At 57.6% G+C, this 24,217-nt stretch overlaps 1 protein-coding gene across 6 annotated transcripts; it reads right to left on the bottom strand.

The window, feature by feature from the left end:
- Positions 1–5,306: 5,306 nt before the first annotated feature.
- Positions 5,307–23,913, bottom strand: MEAK7 (MTOR associated protein, eak-7 homolog). 6 transcript variants are annotated; one of them, XM_059152600.1, is made up of 9 exons: positions 23,805–23,913; positions 17,029–17,206; positions 14,221–14,451; positions 13,751–13,895; positions 11,062–11,490; positions 9,789–10,181; positions 8,471–8,589; positions 7,379–7,558; positions 5,307–6,800 (listed from the first exon to the last, which is right to left on the bottom strand). In XM_059152600.1, the coding sequence occupies exons 2-9, from the start codon at positions 17,179–17,181 to the stop codon at positions 6,687–6,689; spliced, it is 1,764 nt and encodes a 587-aa protein (XP_059008583.1). In that variant the 5' UTR covers positions 17,182–17,206; positions 23,805–23,913; the 3' UTR covers positions 5,307–6,686. The 6 variants fall into 6 exon arrangements, with proteins under 6 accessions (XP_059008583.1, XP_059008579.1, XP_059008584.1 ...); XM_059152596.1 differs by having other exon boundaries at positions 23,830–23,906; XM_059152601.1 differs by lacking the exon at positions 23,805–23,913 and adding an exon at positions 17,642–18,639.
- Positions 23,914–24,217: the final 304 nt, after the last annotated feature.

Here is a 24,217-nt window from a genome sequence, read left to right as displayed (position 1 = left end):
AACACGGATCCAACAGGAAGAGGGCGGAAGTCGGCCGCCGGGCGTTCGCACAGGGAGTGACGTTCCGCCTTAGCCCGCAAGGGGGCGCGCCGCACACCTGGCGAAGCGGCCCGGCCGCAGCCACACCCCGGCAGGCGGAGGAGCCGCGGAGGAGCCGCACCCCCACACCCCCGCCCCACCCCACCCCGTGCGGCCGGAGGGCAGGTGCGCGCCGCCCCGCTGGGCAGAGCCCGCGGACCCCGCGTCTGTCAGGTTCAACCCGCGCCTAGTCGGGGACCAGCATCGCCCTCGCAGGGACGCACCCCGCGGGCACAGGCGCCCGCACAGCAGAAGCCCGCACAGGAGCGCTCGGGCCGCATCTCCTTAGACCCCAGCCCGGCGCGCGGGGAGCGCTGGAGGCCTCGGCAGCCCCCTCCAGCGGCGAGGCCCGGCCCGGGCACGTGGCATCCCGGGGTCTCCCGGCTGCCGCACCGAGTGACAGACCAGTCTTCCCGGTACTGACCTCCCGTCGTCTGGGTGACACCGACGGCGATTCGGGATTCGGGGCGGGCCTGCAGCGGGGCAGCAGAACGAGTTTTGGCGGCGGCGCATCAGGGCCCAGCCGTGGTAGCGGCGGTTACGGGGCTCTATACCGTGTCACCGGTGGTGCCGGAGGTCCCCAAGGCCCCCCGGGCCTGGTGATTCTCTAGACGGACTGACGGAGCGGAGGCCCCGGGGCGCTGCTCCTGGACCACGCCCAGCTCCGACCCTCGGGCGGCTCGGATCTGCACCCTTCCCGGGCCGAGCCTCACCAACAGTACGTCGGGCTTCCCGAGTTCCGTCTTTGCAGCGAACTGTCCAACCCGGCGCGAACGCTGGGAACCCTCTGAACGGTCGGTGGGTCGGAAGGCCTGGGCAGCTTCGCCACCTGGAGGACTTGCCCTTAGCCTTGACCTTGCCTAAAAGCAGGTGCTACGGGACAACCTGCAGCATCCGAGCAAGGCGGGCTGCTGAGCCCAGACGGCTGCACCAACGCCAGTGGCCCGGTTTGGGGAACTGCTGGGAACGGGGAAGACGCTGTCATTAGGGGAAGCTGGGGGAGGGGTCCACGGGAACTCCCAGGACTCATTCCGCAACCTGCGTCAGTCTAAATTATTTCAAAGTTTGTAAGGAAAAAAAACCAGACTCTGAAAAATCGAGCTAAGGTCACCAGGCAAACACACACACGGGGGCGACAATGTCAGACAAGATGAAAATCGAGGCCAAAAGCATCAGGCGAGACCAGGAAGGGGATTTAACGAGATGCAGTCGCCACTGAAACTCGAGCGGGGCCGGGCACGCGCCACACGGTGCCCAGTCGCGGAGGCCACAGGAGAGGGGAGGCCTCGGGAAGTGTCCAGGAGGTCCAGGCGGAGGCCAACCAGCAACGCATAAGGCCACGGCAAACACCCGGATCTCTGAATCACCCGTCAGCAAAGTGAAAACTGACACCACCATCTGTACGAGAATTCTCCAGCGCATGGAAGTTTAAAACTCTGGGGTCTAGGGTCGCCTGGGTGGCTCAGTGGGTTAAAGCCTCTGCCTTCGGCTCAAGTCATGATCCCAGGGTCCTGGGATCGAGCCCCACATCGGACTCTCTACTCAGCAGGGAGCCTGCGTCCCCCTCCCCTCTGCCTGCCTCTCTGCCTACTTGTGATCTGTCAAGTAAATAAATAAAATTTTTTAAAAAAAGGAAAAGACAATACAGTCGATGCCGAGAAGTCTAGCTGACGCGTCCTTCACAAGATGTGGAGAGTATTCAGGGTGAAAAAATAAATAAATAAAAATGAAAAGACTAAAACTCTGGGGTCTAAGTGGAAGAGTAAGAACTAGAACCACACACACAGGCCTCTCGGGCCGACGCGGTGCTGCTGCAGAAAGCCGAGCTCACAGAAGAAAGTAACCCTTCTACTTACCTGCTTTCACTCTATTCAGTAACTGGACGACCAACTCGAATTTGAAAAATAACCTGGAGGAGATGCCATGCACGTGAAATTAACTTAAGCAAAACTGGTACAACCTCATGTAGGGAAAGTGACAGCCACTAAAGACCCACAACTTACAGAAGACTTCACGTATTCCGGTCAACCCCACGTACAGTAATTTGAAGACTTATATAAAGTGAAAGACCTACCGGGACATTTAAAAATCAGGGGCGCCTGGGCGGCTCAGTGGGTTAAGCATCTGCCTTCGGCTCAGGTCATGATCTCGGGGTCCTGGGATCGAGCCCGGAGTTGGGCTCCCTGCTCCGCGGGAAGCCTGCTTCTCCCTCTGCCACTCCCCCTCCCACCCCCACTCCCGCATTCTAATAAATAAATAAAATCTTTTTAAAAAATTTAAAAATCATCGGAATGAACCCCAGCAGAGGTTTAAACCCACCCAGCTGATAAGAGACCTGGACGAGGTTCTGAAGACCTCACCCCTCCTGCCCACCAAACCAAAAAGTTCCTGACGAATCTGACCCAGACCTCAAAGGACTTCCTTTTGCTTTTTTTCTAGAACCTGCAGAAAAGCGAAGTTCTAAATTCTTTTTGTAAGGCCGGCACAATTTAAATTTAATTTTAAAATCAGAACCAAACAAAACTACAGACCAACCCCTTTGTACACACGGCTACAAAAGTAGGGAGCACAGACCCACGGAATTCGCACGTTCGAAGCGTGTCAGTTAACATACGGACGCAGCTCAGTGCCTGACGCACGACTCCTTGGTATCCTTGGTTAAAAAACTCTGAATCAGACAATCGTGGGTGGTAGAAAAGAAAATGAAAACTTTTCATAAAATTCAACATCTAGATAAGGGCACCTGGGCGGCTCAGTGAGTTAAAGCCGCTGCCTTCGGCTCAGGTCATGACCTCAGGGTCCTGGGATCAAGGCCCGCGAGGGGCTCTCTGCTCAGCAGCGAGCCTGCTTCCCGCCCCTGCCTCCACTGCCACCTGCCTCTCTGCCTCCTTGTGATCTCTGTCAAATAAATAAGAAAAATCTTAAAAATAATAATAATAATAAAAATTCAACATCTGGATAAAACTCTTAACATAAATACAAATAAAGGAATCCTTCCTTTACACAAAAATCTATCTGCAAAGCCAGCATCTGCTTCACGATAAGAGACCAGACGCATTTGCATTAAAGTCAGGAGTGGGAAGGGGCATCGTCGCTACTGAAATTCTGAAGGTATTTGCTGATTCAGTCAACCCAGAGAAAGAAAAGATCTAGAAATCCCAAGAGCAGGGAAACTACCCTCATTTGCAGGCCACACAATCAGAGTGAGCGGGCTCACTGACGGGCTCACTGACGGCTCACTGACTGTGCGCGGGCCAGGAAGGCTGGAGGGAAAAAGAAGGGATCATGGGAGCCAAAACCAGCCTGGGGAGTCATTAGAAATGTCCACCCTCCGCTCCCGCCCCAGCCCTACCGAGTCAGAAACTCAGCTGGGGTCGGAGGGATCCCTACCGCCTTGCCCTTTAGCACGCCTTCTAGAACATTCTGACGCAGACCCCAGGTTGAAAACCCCCAGACCAAAAAGTCCAGCAAAGTAGCTGGGAACAAAACTAGGCAGAGAAATTTAAAAACGTTCCTATGTTCAGTCGACCATCAGGGGTAAAAGTCCACGGGCAAAGCCAGCACCAACAATGAAATCTAGACGGCAAACGTAGATGTTCCATCCTTGGGGCAGGAGGAAGCCACTTGTGCCAGGTGTCAGCTCCACCTACACTGATGCCCAGGTAGCGCCATCCCCGAAACGCAGCCTGACTGTTTAGAGCGGTTATCCAAGGTCAGAGAAAGCAAACAGGCCGGCACAGGAAGGAAATTTCCAAAACAGAGAAGTCCGCGGGGAACAGCTCTTCTTCTTATCATCAAACTCCCGTTCTTAACGCATGAAGCAGAGACCAGAGTTCGTAGAGAAACGCAGGGGAAGAGAACGTGGTCCTCCTCGCCCTCCCCTGGCTCCCTTCTCCTACTTTGGGGAGGGGGTGGGGAAGGGGCCGGGGGTGGGGGGGAATCCCAAGCAGAGTCCACGCCCAGTGAGGAGCCTGACACGGGGCTTGATCTCATGACCCTGAGATCATGACCTGAGTCCGAATCAAGAGGCAGAGGCTTAACCCACTGAGCCACCCAGGTGCCCCGAGAAAGCAGTACTTTAAGTCAGTGGGAAAGAAACATACCATTAAATATAAAAGATACTAGAATCCATTGGGGGGCAAGACAGAGGAACATTCAAATTACGTCTTGAATGGATCAAAAATTTAGAAGGAGAGAAGAGCAGAGAAGCAGAAGAAAACAGGATTTTGTTTTTGTTTTTTTTTTTTAAATCCCAGAGTGGGGGTACAAAAGCTTTCTAAGCAAACTGCAAATCTCGAGCCTTAAGAGGAAATGCTGGTAAACGGGACAGATGCGTCATTCGCACATACAAAAATAAAGCCAAACAAACTGGAAAAAATACTCAGCGAACAAATGCTTCCTTCGAACAGGCACTCTTGCAAATCGGTCCGAAGAAAACCCGCGTCCCAGAGAACCCGGTGGAGGGCAGGCCCCAGGCAGCGTTTGACAGCCGAAGCCACACGGTCACTCAGAAAACGCCAGGCCCACGAAGACCGTCCTAACACGGAGTCGGGACCCACGGCCTACAGGCACGGAGGGGCGTCAGGACATAAACCGAACTCGAGAGCTTTGCTCGTCGGTCAGCATCTAAATGAAGAAGCATCTTTTGATTCAACGATTCAACTCCTAAAAGTTCACTTGTCCCGACAAAAATCCCATCAAGACACACTCTGGGAGAGGTGCGACAGCCACGACCGGCCACAGAGCCACGGTCCCGGCCACGGAAGCCATGTTGACACCACGGACCCCCATCCTCTTACCTCTTCCTTCCAGCACCTTCTGGGGCCCTGACTGATCTTCACTTACAGAGAAACTTGTCCCGAATCCTTATTTCTGTTGTGTGGAAGAACCCTGTAAGCTGGTAAAACCAGCTCCGTGTGTGTCCCAGGCCTGGGGTTTCCCAGGTCCGGTGGTCCTAGCTGCGGCGACCCCTCAACAGGTTTGTGTGCGGAGATCCTCCCAGTGAGACAAGCCCACTGGCAGGGCCGCACCCCCCCAGCGGGCCGAGCGCCTGGGCTGGGACCCTGCCTTGCCCTGTGTGCGCGTGCCCCCCTGGTGAACGGGTCCCTGCTTGTCACCTGCCCTCTGACGACGAGAGACCCAAGGCACAGGGCGTCCACCAACAAAATCCAAGCCTGACAGCCAGACGATGGGGCTCGAGGTACAAACACCAACAGACGTGTTACTAGTGAGGTATTCAGTTGCTTTTTTAATCAAAAGAAATTCCAGAACCGTTGGAAGGAGCAGGACCGACCGAACTCTTTGGTTTTATGGTCAGGATATCCGAGGAGCCTCCCCTCCCCGGTTTCTACCCCACCGGCTGGGGAGACCCCACAATGTACCTGAGCAGCTTATGAAAAACTGGCCTTTCAGGAGGAAAATCGATCACGACTATGTCCAGGTCAGGCCGCCACTCTGCGTAGTCTGGACACACATTTTTCTTTTAGAAGCTGATTTGCAAGGCCTTCTGCTCAGTCGGGGGGCACTGCTAAGGGCAAAGTTTGGGGAGCCCCCTGGGAGAAAAGGCCACACCTGCCAGATGCGAACAGCTTGGTTTACTGTGGCTTCTCAGCAGGAAGGTTCTAGAATGAAAGGCCCCATATCCATCCCATCTCCAGAAAGTTCAAGTTGACAGCGAAAGACCCAAGAACCAGGTGTAGGTCTCAGAGCCGAGCCCACGGCTCCATCCGGGAAGGAGGGACCTCTCAAAGCGGGCTTCGATTCCCCGGCCCCGCCTCAGACCCTCACCCAGGGTCTCGGTGGCTCGCCGGGATCACTCAAGTCCGTTTCAAGTGAGTCCCTGCTGTCAGAGGACCCGTCACGCCTTTGGGGGCCACCGGGAGGCAGTGGTCAGGAACCCAGGCCAGTAGGGTCAAGTTACTCACCACTAATTCATGCCAGAGGACCTCTCAGAGCTTCCAAAATCCCATTTAAGTTAGCAGTGGAACTGCCTGGAACCCGTGTAGACTGTGGCACAGACTCATTTAAAAGCAGCTGCGAGGGTGCGGGGGAGAGGGGACCTTATTACAAGCACCTGTGGGGTCATCTGCTTTCTCGCTGTTGGTGCTTTTTGATAAATACCCAAATTTCCGGTCATAGGAAGCTGCTCCCAAAAGGCACGGAGACTCACAGCCCAACGTGCCCGCCCTCTACTAGCTGGAAGGGAACATCAAGACGTGTTTTCAACTGCAGTGGCTTGAGCCGGGGGGGGGGGGGGCCAGGTGACCCCGGCAGGCGGAGCCCTGCCCTGCACGGCCGGAACATGCGAGCCCAGCAGACGCGAACTCGGGCGGAGGTCTCAAGCATCCGTGTCTCCGGATTTCAGGGACAAGAAACAGCCTTGTAAGTCTTAAGCTGCCAACCGACACCCAGGGTTCCTGCGAAGTGTACCCACCAATCCACATGCGGCACCAAAGGAATTTTACTGGGTTCCGATTCAGCGCGTCCCAGACCAGCTGGACATGGCCAGCGCGGCCCTGTGTTGAACGCGTGCCATGGGGAGGGCCCCCGCAGGCTGCCCTCTGTCCGGGCGCCAGCACCCAGGCAGGCCCGAGCTCGGGGAAACCTCCTCATTCAGCTTCCGGGATGTCCCGGAGCCCTTCGCTGTGGCGGCTCCGCCCGGTGATCTCCAGCAAGGCCTGGGCCTCGGGGTCCACGTCCAGGATGCTCTTGTTGCTCTTGGCCTTGGGAGGAAAGGAAGGGATGTGAGAGTCTCCCTGAGAGCCAGCACAGAGCCCAGACGTCCCCGAGAGCCGGCACGGAGCCCAGACGTCCCCGAGAGCCGGCACGGGGCCCGGACGTCCCCGAGAGCCAGCACGGGGCCCGGACGTCCCCGAGAGCCGGCGCAGAGCCCGGACGTCCTGCTGACACTGAGCTCACGGCAGCACTGTCAACATCCTGAAAACACCGAGGGGCTCTGGCGCTCTGACCCCGGGACGCCATCGTTGGGAGCTCACGGGGCACAGAGGGCCCGGGGATGGCTCACTGCAGAACCACAGGACGAGAAGGGAGCCCGGACCTCCCTCACCTTGTAGACACGCCACACACCTCCCAGCTTCTAGCCTTGGGCAGGGCCCCGCCTCCAGGAGGGTTCACTCTATGAAACCCCAGGGACTGCGACGGGACTCCCGGCCCTGCTGCGCGTCCACGAGCATCTCTGTGTCCAGCAGCAGCTGTTGGGACCGAGTTTAGGATAAACGACCTCCAGACGGAGCAGTGAAAGGGGCAGCTTGGAGAGAGCTGAACAGTGGCCCCCGCTCACCTGCTGCGACCCTGAGGCATCCCCCACGGCCCACACCTCCATCTTCTCAAAGCTGAAGTTTTCCTGGGCCGACAGCTGAGGGCTGTTGTAGGTGGTGCACTTGGGCTTGGCCTTGCTGTGTCCTTTCCCGAAATCCACATCGACCCACAGCCCGAAGGCGTGGTGCTGTCCTCCCATGCCCTGTTGGGGGGGGGGGGGGGTGGAGCACAGCTGCCTCAGTGGAGACCACCAGACTTCCCGGGCTGCTTCTCCCTCAGGCTGACTTCTGGCGATTCCCGAGGACCTACTGGGTGCTGTTCCAGAGGACACCCAACTGTCCTTTCTGGGAGGTGTTTGGGGTCCTCAGGGCCCCCCCCCCCCCCCCGGAACCTCATGGTAAGCCCAGGAAAGAGCAGAGCATGGGGGCCCTTTCCGCCCAGACAGGCCAGACCACCCTTCTCTGGCCTCCACTCTGCAAGCACAGAGCTGGGCTTTCCCAGAAGGTGCTTTGGGTTGCGCAGCACAGGAAAGGAATCGGCTGTGGTGCTGGCAGGAGGCCCATTTCCCAGCCAAACCAAGCAGGCACTCGGGAACTGCTTTGGGCTAGAGAGTGTGGGGACACCCATCCCAGCTCCGCCCCTGGCCTGCACCCTCACCCTCTTCCTCCCAGGGCTGAGCCTCCGGGCTGCGGAACGAACAGACGGGAGGTACGCTCACCCCGACGGGAGCCCCAGTTTTATGAGTCACCCCGGGACTGCTCCCGATGGCTTCCAGGAGCACAGATCTGGGCGTGCCCCTCTCCAGCTCACCTCCAGCCACAAAGGCCGCGGCCCAACCAGGTGACCCCAGGGAAACTGGCTGAACCCACCCTCTGCACACAAGTCACAGACACGCCCAGCAGGGCCCAACCTCACGGGCGAGAACTGTCCCAGCGGTCACTCGCCGCGGCACTGAGGCCCGGGCAGAATGGAGTGACCGTGGGCCACACCCGCAAGCGCAGGCCCGCGGCTCCCCTGGCTCGCGGGGAAAGCGACGGCCCGGCCATGTCGGGACTGGCGCCCCGAAGGAAGGACATCGCGGAGGTGGGACAGCCCGGGCTCCCTGAGTCCGTACCAGTCCGTTTGGGATGGTCTGCTGCCCGTGATTCAGGTACATGTAGTGGTCGTTGTAACCCGTGGACGTGTACGCGGCCATGCGGGGCGAGACGGAGAACAGGAAGCACGTGTCGTCCCCTGGAAGGCACCAGAGTGGGGACAAGCTCGCGTCAACGATCCCACGCAGCGCCGGGTCGCACAATTCTGGGGAACCGGGGCCCGGGGAAAGCCAGCCTCTTGCTGCCGAGCCCAAAGCCGCGGGCCTTCCAACCGCAGAAACGGTGACCAGCGAGGAAGGGATGGCCCGGCGGCTCCATCACCTCAAGGTCAGGACGGCAGCACCTCAAGGTCAGGACGGCTCCCAGGACAGACACGGTGGGAAGGCCCTGAAGGGGACCGCATCTGTGGCGCGAGGCCGCCCCCTGCTGGACGCCCGCCCGCGGGCCCCAGGACCGCGCAGACTCCAGTCTGAACACCTGCCAACTGTGTTTTCCCACTGTCCTCGGGGAGCTCCTGCTGCTGGAGAACACGAAGACCAGCAGAGCCATCCCGGAGTTAATCCCAGAGGAGCTGGAGACGCGGGCGAGAGCCTCCCACCGCGCAGACAGCGGCCCGTTGTTCCCCAAAGCCTTGAACGGGGCTCAGGGAGGATGCCCCGCTCACCCCCCCCCAGACCCCGTGACGAGGAAGGCGAGGTGCAGAAGTGCGTGGACGAGGCAGGGCTGAGACAGTGGCCCCCGGAAAGGTCCCTGGGCTGGCGTCTGGGAGCGTGGATTTGGGGAGGGTCCCCCACTCCCAGAAATGTTAAAGGGGGCGCCCGTGCAAACAGTGTGCTTGGCATAGACACCTGCTTTCCTCCCGGGACTCTGGGGTTTGGGGACTCTAGTGACTGGCCCCTCAGGAAAACGCGGGGTACCGAGCCCCTCACGGCCCTTGCTGGTGGACAATACTGTTGGGGAATCCCGTGGAACCCCCAGAGAGGGCTCCGGAAGCCGGCGCCTGTCCCTCTGCCCACCTCATTCCACGCCCTCTCGCTCTAATTAATCACAGCCACGAGGGTGACCATACCCTGAGGCCCACAGGTCCTCCCAGGGAATCCCTGACACGTGGGTGGTCTTGGGAATCCCTGACACAGTGGGGAAGAGCCAGTAGCAACCAGTGGATAAAGATCTGGAATAGTCCGCAACCTCAGAGAAAACTAAATCCTGGAAACAACAGGATCTCGGGGATTCAGCTCACGACTCCCAACCCTCCGCCCCCGCCCCTGCCCCGCAACGACGACCTCCCTCATGTCAACTCTGCACCAGGACACGGCCTCCCGGCCTGCAGAGCCTTGCCTCGTGAGGGAAGGTGTGCAGAGTGCACAGCACGACAGAGGACACACAGGGCACCCATGACCCTCCCACTCTGGGAAGGCTTCCTGGAGGAAGGGACCTCGGGCTGAGTCCCAACAAGGAGCTGGTCATGCAAACAGATCAGGCGGACAGCAAGAGCAGATGTGCTCAGTCTGAGAATGAGCCTGAGCCCAGCCTGCAGGAAGTCTGCGGAGACGGAGCAGCGGGGCACACGCGCCGTCATGAGGCTCAGATCCAACACGTGCCCCTGCAGGCAGCATTCAGGGCTCCCAAGAGAAGACATCACGTCGGACGTGCTGGGCCGTGGCAAATGGACCGGAGGCAAGATGGAAACCAGGGGCCAGTCAGGAGAAGAGCAACACTGGCAGGACCGACCTAAGAGAAGGTGGGGGGTGGACACGGGACCCTCCCATCCAGACTCCCGGTCCCTGTCCCCAAGGAGTGAGTGGCATGGGTCTCTCACATCTAGGGACCTGGACAGGGAGGGTATTAACCGGGCTCCTGGGTGTGAGGGCGGGACTGCATCGGGTCTCAGAGCCTCTGGGCAAGTCCCCCAATACGCCACTGGGGAGACCCACTGGGGACACGGGCAGCCAAGGCCACCAGTCAAGGCACGCGCAGGGACGTCAGACCCGGGAAGGCAGGTGCACCTCGGAGTCTGAGAAAAGCCCATGACCAGGGAGGTGAATGATCCTTGAAAGTGTTGATCAGGGCACATTTTTTTAAGGAAGGGGAAGAATTTACTCCAGAGACTTTCCCCCAGTGCACTGAAAGCCACGCAAGGGGAGCTCGAATTGCCAACAAAAATCCCAAGACTGGAAAACCAGGGCAGAGAAGAAAGGCAGACCCCGCGGAACAGATGCACCGGTGGGGAACGGGCTGTCCAGGGCTAGGGGAGGGCCCGGGACAAGAGCCATCCACCGGACAGGACGAGCAGAAGTGACCCCAGCCCTGCCTCCCCCGGAGCCTGGACCCACGGGGTTTAATAATGGTGTCACCTCCTCCCCTGAGACCCAGGGTGGGGATGCCTGGCCTGTGTCCCTCGCTCTGCTGCCACAATCCCTAGACCACGTAAAGCAGCATCTCCTGCTCCTGCCCTCCCCATCGTGTCCAGAGAAGCCCGTGGAGGAGCCGAAGAAAAGGCTCCGGACACTCACGCCCTCGGGCGGCTCAGGCGTCCCCAGGCAGCAGCCACGAGACCCAATGCTCCAGGAGCACCGAGCTGCCGCGGGCACCGGGGGGGACCCCGTCTCACCTTGAAACTGAGGCTTAACCTCCCAGGAGCAGGAGGCGAAGCCGCCGAACACCTGGCCGTCGTGGTCCTCCAGCAGCAGCACGCAGGGGCCCCGGTGGGTGATGCGGCCGCACAGCTGGGCGAAGCTGTGTCCGTGCAGCTCGGACGAGAAGAGCAGCCGCCAACGTTGCTGCTGCTCGCGGCGCAGGTGGGAGTTGAGGTAGATGACCGACGGGACGTCCAGGATGCTCTCGAACACCCTCTCCTGGTCAACGTGACGCTCGGGGATGAGGGCGGCCAGGTCGAGGGGGGAGCGCAGGAGGAGGAAGCCTCTGTGGATGACCACGCTCAGAAACGTGGCCACGAGGGGGGCCCTGAACACCCAGGCCTCGATCATGGCTCGGTCACACTCACAGTCCAGCTGCTGAGGCCCCGGAAGTTTCTCGCCACCTAGGGGAGGGGCAGACCCAAGCCGTGTGGCCACCGCGTCCCCGGACATCCACTTCCCACACCCGGGTAGCCCAACGTGGGAGCCACGCGTGGCTTCTGAGCACCTGACACGTGGCTGGTCCGAACAGAGTCACACTAAGTATAAAACGCACACCCGGTTCCGAAGATCCCGTGTGAAAACAACTCAAGATCTGTCACTTTTTATATTGATCACCGATGCTCCAGCGTCCTTCGGACGTCCTAGAACTACCTGCCCTGCTCCTTTTTACTCTTTCCACGTGGCTGCTAGAACATTTGACCTTTCACACATGGCTTGCCTCGGTGCCTGCACTGATCTCAGCCCATCTTTTCTTCCCGTTGCGAGTCACACGAGAGGCCCAGGAGAGAGCCAGGCCTCACCCCTACACCTGGTCCTGAAGCCCCCAGCAGGTGTACCCAAGAGAGCCAGGCCAAAAGCCATTCTTCGATGGGCTTCCACCCAACACAGCTGTTTTGAAAGGCCCTAGAACTGTGACCCTCTCCAGGCAAGTCAGGGCGGGGACTGGTAACTTATGAGATACCCCCACTGCCAATTTACCTGGGAAGGATGGGTGTCATTAACTAGGAATTATGCTTGACCCCCCTATCTTGTTTTCTATCGCTTACCCTCTGAGAAGGGAGGGAATACAGTGGGGATTCCAGAAGGCCGACCACTGATATTTTACATGTAGTACGTTATTCTTCTGTCAAAGTTCCAAATTCATCACTTGATTTTGAAACAGGACCATTTTCAAACCGCCTTTTGAAGTCCAGCTTTATAATAAAATACTGTTTTTATAAAAATAAGTCTACTCTGCAGAGATTCACCACATCACAGAGATTCATTGCTTTTTTAAATCCCAAGGAAATTCCAATGCATATGGTTTCTCACTCAATGATAGTAGATACGCATTCTCCTCAAGTGCACCTGGAACTCCGGAACAGATCGTACAGGAGTGCATGAAGCACGCTTCAGTAAATTTTAAAGGACTAAAATCATACAAGGCATGTTCTTCAACCACAATGAAAAGAAATTATAAATCAACAAAAGAAGCCGATTTGGGAAATTCACAAACACAGAGAGAAGTCAAATAACACACATTTAAGTCATCAACAGACCAAAGGAGGAATCACAAGTTAGAAAATGCTGAGAGGGTTGAACACATACACACAACACACCAAAACTTACAGGACACAGCTAAAGCAGTACTTAGAGGGAAATGTATAGCTGTAAATGCCTATATTGAAAAAGAGAGATCTCCAGCCAATAACCTAACCTTCAACCTCAGAAAACTAGAGAAAGGAGACCAGACTAAACATGAAGCAACCAAAAAAAAAGACAAGAATATAGTGAGACAGCAAAAACCAACTCTATCAAAAGTTGGAGGGGCGCCTGCGTGGCTCATGGGTTAAGCCTCTGCCTTCTGCTCAGGTCATGGTCTCAGGTCCTGGGATCAAATCCTGCATCAGGCTCTCTGCTCAACGGGGAGCCTGCTTCCCCCTCTGTCTCTGCCTGCCTCTCTGCCTGTGATCTCTGTCAAATAAATAAATAAAATCTTTAAAAAAAAAAAAAAAGCTGGCTCTGTGAAAACATCCACCAAAAACTGATAGACCTTCAACTAGACTGATCAAGAAAATAATAAACTGGGACGCCTAGGTGGCTCAGTCAGTTGAGTGTCTGTCTTCAGCTTGAGTCATGATCCCAGGGTCCTGGGATCAGGTCCCACATCAGGCTCCCTGCTCAGCAAGAAGCCTGCTTCTTCCTCTGCCTGCTGCTCCCCCTACTTATGCTTTCTTTCTCTCTGATAAATAAATAGTTTAAAAAAAAAAAAGAAAGCTTAAAAAAAAAAAGAAAGAAAGAAAAAACCTAAGTCTAAGCCTTCTGACTAATATCAGAAATCAGAGTGGGACATCACTACTGATCCTGCAGAATAACCATTATGAAGAATACTAGGAACCGTTATATTAATTTCTGCATGTTTGTGACTTTCCCAAATGCCTCTTATTACTGATTGGTAATTCTTATCCACTGTGGTCGAAAAATCACACTTTGTATGACTTCAGTCCTTTTATATTTATCACAAAGTATGTTTCATGGCCAACCGGTAAGATAATCTGGAACAAACTTGGACGACTCACATTTATGTGTTTCAAAACTTCCCTACAAGGCCACAGTGACCGAGGCCGTGTGGCACCAGTCTCCGCGTCAAGGTCTCCACGGGTGGGTGTGCATGGTACTTGCCTTGAGCGTCCATCTCGGAGAAGAGCTGGGCGGCCAACGCCTGCACCCTGGCGGGGGGGCCTGGGCCTCTCTTCTGGGTCCAGCCTCTCAGCTCCTGTCTGTAGCTGAGCACGTGCACCACAGAGCCAACCAGATCCTCTGTGAACTGCAAGACCACAGTTTTACCATTTGTCACGTTTCCGCCGTGACCCACAGCCTACATCCTAGCAACACAGGGAAGGGCGCTTGACCTCTTCAATGCCGACTACAATGGGCCACAACGTGGGAAGAGATTATGTCACCGGGTAGGTGTTCCAATTCTATTTCACCAAGGCCTCTGTCCAGAAGTCCTGACCTCACCAGTGATGTGGTCTAGAGTCCCCGAGGGAGACATCTCCATGTGCCTCCACCAGCTGCACCACCGTCCCAAGTCCCCACCTGAGGAACACCCAACGCTGCTTGGCATGGCTGCTAATGGCCTCATGACCTACCTTCTGGACTTCTCTTGCTTTCACAGGACCTTCTGTGGCAGAAATCATCTTCAGGATTACAAGACTCTTCTCCTCGGAGTTTCCCTTCAATAGGCGGAACATGGACACCGTGAACTGCCCCTGGGAGACGTTGTCGCTGGGCCCCTTGGCCTTCCCCGTCAGGTCGACCCTCCGCATGCCATCATGGAGTCTGGTGACCATCTCCGGGGGAAGAGCTTCCCCAACATGGTTCTGTTGGCAACAAGTGGGAGAAAAGGCTGGACGGGGTCGAACTAGGTGTGGTAGGATCACAGGAAAAGGACTAGGCACCAAGAGTGACCACTGCCGCTTCCAGATGCTTCCACTAGCACTCAACCTTCCTAAAGCCCATGTGTATCCTCTCCCCCCCACCCAACAGAATCACATCACCCCAAAATGCACATGCCTGATGTGTCCTGGCTTGTGGTTCACCTTGGCCATCAGACTCCTCCAGAGTCTGTTCCCATCCCGTTCTCCGAACTTTCCAGTCCCCCCAAGACTGGTCACATCCTTCCTGCCCCTGACCACCACCTTCTCTTCATTCTGCTTCCACGTTCATTCTAGACTACAGCGGTCACATGCACGTCTGAATTTATTAACCCACGGAACGTACTTGTGTGCGTAACTGATCTGTTCTCCTCTAGATAGGGGAGCCAGCTCCTCTTACCCAAAGTCTTTGTGTTTAATATATAGTTTTACTTAAGTTTTATTTAAATTTTAAATCTAATTCTTTTTTTAACTTATTTTACCAAGAGAGCGCAAGCGAGAAGCGAGCATGGGGGAGGGGCAGAGGGAGAATCTCAAGCAAACTCTCTGCTGATCATGGAGCCTGACGTGGGGCTCGCTCTCATCACCCCGAGATCATGACCTGAGCAGAAAGCAAGAGTCAGACGCTCAACTGACTGAGCCACCCAGGCGCCCCCATTTTAAAACTAAATCTTAAATAACATCTTGCCAGTAACGTTCTGTAAACACCGTTTTCCTGCTCCACTCCCACAAGCAGTGCGATGTGCTCCAGGGATTACGGGCAGGCGGAGCCAACGCCTATCCCAGGAGCCCCGAGTTCCTCTGAGCAGGGTCTCAACACCGGGTTCTCTCCGATGGCTCCCTGCGTCGGCCGTCCGGGACAACACGGAAATCCACAAGCTCGTAAGGCAGGCTCCAGAGCTCACATCACATCTCAAGAGGAGTCTTACTTCTGCCCGTGGTCTCCAGGTTCTCTTGAAAAAGCAACTTCTGCTGCTTCCCCAGAAGAAACGTTCCCCGGTCACCAGGGTCTTCTGATCACCTTTTCCCCGTGTGCTACGATACACACACGGGACCGCTGCTACCCAGCCCTGCACTCACACAACTGGCCTGGGGTTCCACCTGCTTCGGCTTCATGGATGACCCAGCAGACCGGGTCTAGCGGAGGTCCATGTACACCCCCGAGTGCACACACACACCCCCCACAGAACTGTGACCCGGATAACCTCCCCAGGCGGTTTCCTTGTCTGGAACGGGAGCATGTTGGGGGACCTCCAAGGCCCCCACCGGCTCCCACCCTGCACCTTCTGGAGGAGGACGCGACTGGACTGCCCTCCCGACGCAGCCCTCCTCAGCGCCCAGGAAGGTGGGCCGGCGGCTCTCTCGGCCGCGGTCTCGCTCAGGCTGGGCACTCAAACATGCTGTTAACAAAGCCCCATGGGGGGACACTTGGGCGGCTCAGTTGGTCAAGCGTCTGCCTTCGGCTCAGGTCCTGGGATGGAGGCCCACACTGGGCTCCGTGCTCAGGAGAAAGTCTGCTTCTCTCTCTCCCTCTGAGCCCCCTCCCTGTTTGTGCTGTCTCCAATAGATAAATAAAATCTTAAAAGAAAAAGCCCCACGGACAGGATGAAAAGATGGGGAAACAGGTAGTTTTCACCCCTTGGCAGGTAAACCTTCAATGTGGAAGATTATTTTGTCAAACGTACCATAAAAATCCTAGGACAGGGCGCCTGGGTGGCTCAGTGGGTTAAGCCACTGCCTTTGGCTCAGGTCATGGTCTCAGGGTCCTGGGATCAAGCCCTGTATCAGGCTCTCTGCTCGGCGGGGAGCCTGCTTCCTCCTCTCTCTCTGCCTGCCTCTCTGACTACTTGTGATCTCTGTCAAATAAATAAATAAAATCTTTTAAAAAAAAAATCCTAGGACATGAAACATTCACAAACACATCTGAAAGCAAAGCACACTTGAAAGTGTAGTTACCAAAAAAAAAAAGAGAGAGAGAAAGTGTGGTTACCAGACCCACGAGACCTGAGAAAGCAGCCAGTTACCTGGTCTCAGAGAGAAATCAGGGGACAAAACTTTAAGAGCCAGAATGCAGCGCTGGCCCCGTGGTTGACCTCAAGTTAGAAGTGTCCCCCAAGGGGCGCCCGGGTGGCTCAGTCGGGTAACCGTCTGCCTTTGCTTATGATCTCAGCGTCCTGGGACCGAGCCTGGCGTCAGGCCCCCTGCTCAGCAGGCAGTCTGCTTCTCCCTCTGCTCTTTCCCCTGCCATGCTCGCTTTCTTTCTAACAAATAAATAAAATCTTAAAAAAAAAAAAAAAAAAAGCTTCCCCCCAAACACCGCACTCATGAGGCAGAGCAGAGCGACCACAGATCCCGCAGTCTGCAAAGCGGAAAAGGCAGACCACGTGCCTTCTACGGAGAACGCACTTGACGTTGTTGCCAAACACTGGCCAGACCGCAGGGGAGAGCCGCGGCGGGCAGGGACCACAGCGTGGGGCACCTGCGGAGACCCGACCCGACCCTCGCGGCCCCCACAGCTCTTGCCTTCAGCGCCTTCAGGGAGAAGGACCTGGGCGAGGTGTCCGAGCCGTGTGTCTCCGACGACAGAGCGTCAAACAGTCTGTCGATCTCCGCCTGCTCCTCGGGAAGGAACTGGGAGCAAAAATTCTGCCCCGCCTGGCTTCTGCTGTTCCCCATCCCTCTTCGTGTCCGGCACGATTCTCTGCAGAAGACAGCAAGTTAGAGGTCAAGTTAGAGAGCTCATAGAGAATACATGTTAGTAGGTATACGCGGTCAATTAGTCAATATAGATTTAGGTGCAAAAAAGCGGCCGAAATGCATCAGAGCTGGGGACGCTGGCTGACTCAGTCGGTTAAGCGTCTGCCTTCGCCTCAGTCGTGATCCCAGGGTCCTGGGATCCAGTCCTGACTCGGTCTCTCTGCTCGGCAGGGAGCCTGTTTCTCCTTCTCCCTCTGCCCCTCCCCTGCTTGTGTGCGCTGACAAATACATAAATACAAACTTTTAAAAAATAAAAACAAATAAAATAAAACTCATCAGAACTAAGTCATGGAGTGGATGTAAAATCAGGCAGGAAAACCAGCCCCGACCCCCACGGTCTCCTCAAGCACACTCGTGCCTGCAACCAGTCTAGACTTACTTGGAAACATGGTTCCTACACACATGTACCTAAAAGGTAGAAGTGTCTGTTTGTTCCTCGAACTCCTCTTATTTTCAAAACCAACTTGTGGGGCACCTGGGTGTCTCCGTCAGTTTTGGATCAAGTCATGGGATCGAGTCCCGCATCGGGCTCCTTGCTCAGCAGGGCATCTGCTTCTGCCTCTCCCTCAGCTCATGCTCTCGCTCTCAAATAAAATCTTGAAAAAACAAAACCCAACTTGAAGAAAGTCTGTAAAGCTGGGTGATCACAGGTACTTGAATAAAATCACCTTGAGAATACCACCCATGAAGCAAGCATGGGACTGGACAAGCTCCTCCCTGGGATCCTGCCTCTGGCCCCAGGAGCTGCAGGGGCTGGGGCAGGCTCTCGAAGCTTCCACGCTTCCACGTCCTCCTGTGTGCAGTGGGCATCAGCATGCCCTCCGACAGAGGTTGTGGTGACTACTGGGCTAGGCAATCCAAGCAGAGGGCTGAGAAGGTGCCCCTGACCTTCAAAGGAGAGTCACAGAGACAAGCACCCGAAGGCCCGGGGGTCTTGTTCATCGTCACAGACCCCATTACAGAAAGGGGTCGAGCGCCATCCGGTCTGGGAGTCCAACCGAAAAGCACAGCCAGAGAGGAAAAAATCTCTTAAAAGGCCAAGGGCTGCGGCTTGTCCCTCCTACCCTAGACTTCACCTGGAAGCCGGCATCAATGAAACTGGGGGAAAAAAGCACCTTCTTCCCCAGCCCAGGAGGGAACAGCCTCCCACCAGGTCAAGGCAGGCCAGCCCAGGCCCCCCAAGATCTGGTTGATCAGTACCCTGAGGGCAAACAGGGTACAGCCCTCATTTTTCTTCCTCCTCCTCCTGGAGAGATTCGTTTAATGTGAGACTAACCACTTCAAAATGAACAATTCACCGGCACGCGGCGCACAGTGCAGGGCAACCACTACCTCCACCAGGTTCCAGGTATTTTTGTCGCCCCCCCCAAAGGACACCTCGTGCCCATGAGCCATTCCTCCCCAACCCCTCCCCTAGCCCTTAGGGCCACCAATGTGCCGTGTCTGCGGGCGCCCCGACATTCTGCATACACGCAATGACACCATCTGTGGTCTTGCAGGTCTGGCCTCTCTCCGGCAGCATCCAGGGTTCGGGGCTCAGCCACACCGCACAAGGGTCCACACTCGGTCCCGTAGGCTTGAGCACTGGTAGATGCCAGACCACGCTGGGTGTACCCGTTCGTCTGCTGTTGGACAGCTGGGCCAGCTCTACCTACTGGGTATCGTCAGTAGTGCTGCTGCAAAGTCCCGGCTTTCAGGCTGTGGGGGTACCTAACTAGGAACCGAGTCACTGGGTCAGATGGTGACCCAATGTTTAATTCATGAGGAACTACCAAACGGTGTTCCATTTTCCGTTCCCAGCAGCAAAGCGCGAGGGTCCCCACGTCTCCATCTCCTCCCGGATGCTTCTATTACTTCTCTATTTTTTTGATGCCAGCCGTCCTGGCAGGGGACCCATCTGTCCTGCGGAGAAAGATGCAGGCAGGGACTGGGACAGGGACCTCCGAGCACTTGCGAAGGCGGCTGGAGAGCAGGGCTCACGCGGCTCAGCTCGGGGCTGTCACTCACGGGCCACCTGATCTCGTGCTTCCACTCCAGTTTCCCAGCCGTGTGAGGACCAAGAAGGAAAACTTCGAGCCCTGGGCTCAGGGGCCGGTCTGCCCGAGGCCCTCCTCTTCTCTAGAAGGAGGGGGACTGTGCCAGCTGGTGCCTGGTCCCCTCCAGGGGCGCGGCCCCACCAACTGCAAAGAAAACACCTGACTGTGCAGGACTCAAAGGGGAGAAGAGCCACCGTCGCAGGGTTTGTAAACGCGCCGCTGATCTGGGAGGAGAGTAGCAGAGCGCACAGAGCAAAGGGAGAAGCTCCTGGCATCACTGACGCAGCCGTGAACGGGAGACGCTCTAGGATCCGCGAGCCCGTGCTGTCAGCAGGGAGCGTCCCGAGGTCATGCCCCGGAGGAGTCACACGAAAGAGGACACAGATGCCCGCCCGCTGAAGGCCAGCAGGGGCACGTGTGCTCAGGCCGCCTCCTGAGCCGCTGGGCGAGGCAGCGCGGGCACCTGGGGAAGAGCACGGGGGGCCGGGTGTGGGGCTGGGGCACACGAGAGGAGCTCAGCCCGGAGCTCAGCCTGGACCGGCTGTGACTCAGGACTGGTTACCACAGATGCAGGAGGAAGAGAGGGGAAGCTCAGCCATCCCTGGGAAGAGCCCTCGAGTTCCTGTTTATCAGCAGGGGGTTGGGGGTCAGCCATTCCCTCCCCGACCCAGGGAGCCTGCGGGGTGATCTGATCTTGGTCTGTACAGTGTGATCTTGCTTTTGCCTTGTTCTAGCACAGGTCGGCATGCATCACGACCACTTCAGGCAGAAGTAGTCAGAGGGACACTTCCCCACCAGGACCAGGGAAATTCAAGACACTCTCAAAATCTGAATTCATTTATCAAGTCGCCAAAAATCTTGTCACACGACCGTCCCTGCGCCCCTCATCTTGCTATTCGGAAGTCCTGAAAATGGTAAATGCATAAAAATACACCCTGGTGAGTCTATCTCGTTCTCTGATAGGGGCTTCCTGCCAAAAATCATCAACTTTTTCATTTCAGGAGGTTTGGGACCTGAGAAGGCCCGGGACGTACCTAAACGGCTGGAAGGGGTGAAGGTCTTGCCACCCCCTGGGATGGGAAGGATTGAGACATCAGCACAGCTTCACATCAGAGCTGGAGTCCAACAGAGGCATGTGGTCCACTCGGAGCATCAGACTCTAGTCTTCTATCTGCCTCAGAAGGCCCGCACTCTCCACCTCTGTACACCACCACCCTACACAGCCTTTGGGTTCCAAGACTGCCAGGTGTTCCTGACTTTCCTAGAATGGATGGTCGCCTTTAACTGAAGAGGTGCACAGGCTCTTCCTCACCACCTCTGCTTGCTCTCTTCACTCACCCCTCCAGGTTCACGCCTGACTCGCCTGCTCCAATCTGAAAGTCCCAAGAGACTGTGTCCTCCAACCACCTGCCTAGCACCTGAGCCCCCTGGGGCATGCAGGTGCCGTGGTGACCCCGGCCAGCCTGTCAGGTCCACCAGTCCTTTCTCCTACTGCCTGGTGCGCATCCTGTGCAAATTCCAGGAGGCCAGCCTAGCTCAGGGCCTGAGAGAGCCCAGGCGCTTCCCCACCGGGACTCACTCCCAACCCCACCGCACTCAGGGGCCCCTTGGCTTAGTGCCACTCGCTCGACCACCACGACCCATCGCCTACCCAGGGATGGGCTCCTGGATGCCCTCATCCCCGCATCGCATGGCCCTACCAGGTCCAAGCCATGGAGGGACTCCACATGTGCAATCCCATTGGCTAACCCAGAAGCCGCCAGGGAAAGCCAGTGTCAAGGGCAGGAGGTCCAGCCAATGCCACCTCCGGCCTCTCTTTACCAGCGACACCATCTGACTACCTTGCCTCCCAATTCCCCCAATATGGAGAAAGCTCCTGCCCGGCTCAAAACCCAGGAATCACCCTACTAGGGGGATGCCAGCCTCTTTAAGGGGGACACCTGGAGCTAAAAGGTCACCAGCATTTAAATGCCACTCCATGTCCCAGAGGAGGGAACAGTGCACGCGGGGGCTGTGCCACTATGGGGCCAGAGGTCGTGCCTCCCCCAGCACACAGACCCTTCTGCATCTACTCCCTCCATCAGTGATTCAGTTTCCCCGCAGCCAGGCCCCGTCACAGAGAGCGGGCAGACACAGAGGGGCCAGGCAGGTGCCAGCCTGCAGGAATGATGTTCAGTGGAGAGATGGTCAAGCACAGCCGAGTCAGGGAGGAGAGAACTCAGGAATCAAGAGTCACAGATGTCCCAAGGGACATGCTGCGGCCGGTCTTCAGGTTCCTACAGGGGGCTCACCTGGGCAGCGGGGACCACATGCACAAAGGGGCTGGGGTGCAAACCCTGCCCACCGAGGCGAGGTCTGGCACAGGGAGGGGAACCAGAGGCTACAGAGCAAGATCCCCTGATCTGCCCCTCCCAGCCCACCAGCCTCCCGCTCTGACCCGCTAAACAGGTTCCTCCTGTGTTGTCTGAAAACAGACCAGCACCACCAGCGCCCCCCCCCCCCCCCCGCTGAGGAAGCAGGACAGGGAGGTGCAGACCAGCAGCAGGGGGTGGGTACAGGGCAGCACCAGGAAAAGACACCACGAAATGCCTGGGAACGGACACACTGGCAACCCAGGAGGGGGAAGGGCGAGCGGCTGCCTCAGGCAGGAGCTACAGACCCGGAGTGAGGGTGGGAAGACAGCAGCCTCTGCGATGGGCGCTGCCCCCGTACCACTGGTACCACTGGTCCCGGTGTCTGCGGGGCGGGACGAAGGCACAGCCACGGAAGCAGGTTCCCCCACATCCCCCAACCGGGACGAAGGCACCGCCACAGAAGCAGGTGTCCCCCACACCCCACACCCCCTGACCGCCCCTTGACACACCCCAGCCTCGGTCACGGGGATCCTGCCCTAAGTCTCTCCAATCAACTCTAGGGAAGAAATGAAGGCCTTCGATGCACCCCTACATCTCCCCAAATACAACTTCCTGAACTTTCTTTCAGTCCCTGACAACGGATTTCTCCTGGGACCATCCCAGGTGCACCTCCTTAGGTAAGACAGTCCGTTCTCCTGGCAAGGTGCGCATCCAGCAACCCAGGCCGGCCGGAGCCTTGCTCGGGCTTACGTCTATCAAGTTCTTCCAGGAGGAAGGACCTCCATGCTACTGAAGACTCCTTACATCACGCTCTCCACCGGGGGTCATTCTACCCCCCAGGGCCCACCTGGCAACAAGGCTTGCTTGTGATGCTGGCGCGGGTGGGGGGGGGGGGTAGAAAGCAGGGGGCTAAGTATCCTGCCCAGCAAACAGGCCCCACAACAAACCACCTGGCCCCGAACCTTAGTAGGGCTGAAGGAGACAAACTGGTTTTCCAAGACTCAGGCCAGTGGGGCAGAGCTCCAAGGTGGGCACTGAAGGGCCAGCCTCTCGCGGAGGGGCCCTGGACGATGCCGTTACGGTGGAAGCAAAGATGGGCAGCCCGGAGGTCAAGTTCTGACAGCGTCTGGTTTGAGGACTACGGCCACGTTACTAAGCCTTTTCAGTACAATGAGCAAATCGCCAACCCCGGAGTGAAGTGGAAGAGATTCAATCAGGTTAACACACGGCATTTCATTCCGCTTTTTGGGGTCCAGAGATGGAGACAGATGGGCCCAGCAACAAGGGACCCCCTCAGTGCTGGGGGAGAGCCAGGAGTTTTCCTGCAGAACGGAGCTGCCGTTCCGGCTGGGCTCCCCAAGTTGCTCCTGTCCTCGGGGTGCTCTCCCCTCTGGCCTGCCAAGATCCCACTGCTGTCTCCAAGGGGCCACTGTCCTGACAGCAGTCACCCGGCCCTCAGTGCCCCGTTTCTGCGGAGAGGCCAGCCACCTCATCTGGACATCGGGGCTTCAAGCCCTGTTTACACCCCAGCGCAGCAGTCCTTCTGCAGAAGGTCAGCTTGGGTTGCAGAGTCCCCACTGGCCGGAAGGTGCCAGACCGGTCCTGCCCCTGCCCCCGGCTGGCTTCCCTTCCTCCAGGAGCCCGGCTGACTCATCTGCCTGGGAGTGGCTTTTGCTTACCTCCCCTCTGCGCCAGGCCAGCCACCAGGTCCGCTCTCCCGGGACAAGGCTAGTAAAGGGTGGCCCACACAAACCGCCCCCAAGGCCCCCCACAGTCCAGTACAAGCCCCACGTCCCCTCCCGCCGATGCTCCCGTTACCCCGCGTCTATGCCGCCTCTCTCGCTGCCCCTCCCCAAAGCGGGCCACAGCCCTGGGACCCTCCGATCTCGACCCCACGAAAGGCAGAAGATGCGGGATGACTCTGGGCCCCGACTGACACACGAGGGGACCCTCCCTCCGTCGCAGCTGTTCCCCGAGGGCCCCCCCGCCTCTCCCACGCTGGGGCCCGGAGGAGTGGGCAGCCGGAGGTGCAGGGTCCCGGCCCACTCCCGGCACCGTTCTCTCCCGTGTCCAGCGCCCTCTCCCCCGACCCCTCCCCGGGATCGGCCGCTAGCCCCGCGCCGCCGGGCCCGCGCCCCCCAAGCCAGCTCACCGAAGCCCACCGCCCGAGCACGCACCGGAACCTGCCAGTCAGGGTGCCCGCTTGGTTTTTTTCCCCCGGAGCAGCCCGCCCTCGTTGCCAGGCGACGGCGCTGACGGGCAGCTGTCTGCCCCAATAGCAGACGTGGAAGCTGAGGGGGCGAGGCCTAGAAAGGAGCTGGCCAATGGCCATGCATCTCGTGGGGCGGGCCTGCGTGGACGGAGGCGGGGCCAGGGGACCGGAAGCAGCGCCTGGACGGGGCGGGTGCCTGCGGGAGCGGCTGGGGAGGAGCTGGAAGCGGGCTGGAAGCGGGGAGGAAGCGAGTTCAGGGCCGGGGCCTGCGAGGAGCAGCTGGGGAGGGAGGGCGAGCCCGGGCCGGGGTCGAGAGGAGCAGCTGACAGGGAAGAGGCGGTTCCCCCGCTGCG

This window comes from Mustela lutreola, chromosome 16, assembly GCF_030435805.1.
Source record: "Mustela lutreola isolate mMusLut2 chromosome 16, mMusLut2.pri, whole genome shotgun sequence".
Classification (NCBI taxonomy): Eukaryota; Metazoa; Chordata; class Mammalia; order Carnivora; family Mustelidae; genus Mustela; species Mustela lutreola.
Note: the sequence above shows the minus strand (reverse complement) of the source record. Positions and strands in the feature narration are given on the sequence as shown.

Bases quoted from the DNA above. Each gene is read 5' to 3' on its own strand.
- MEAK7 (XM_059152600.1), bottom strand. From the start codon at position 17,181: ATGGGGAACAGCAGAAGCCAGGCGGGGCAGAATTTTTGCTCCCAGTTC. The intron at 8,590-9,788 runs GCAAGGCTCTGC...GGTGCCTTCCAG, and splicing joins TGCACACCTTCCCTCACGAG to GGGACGACACGTGCTTCCTG. The intron at 6,801-7,378 runs GTGAGCGGGGGC...TTTCCTCCCAAG, and splicing joins ATGCCTCAGGGTCGCAGCAG to GCCAAGAGCAACAAGAGCAT.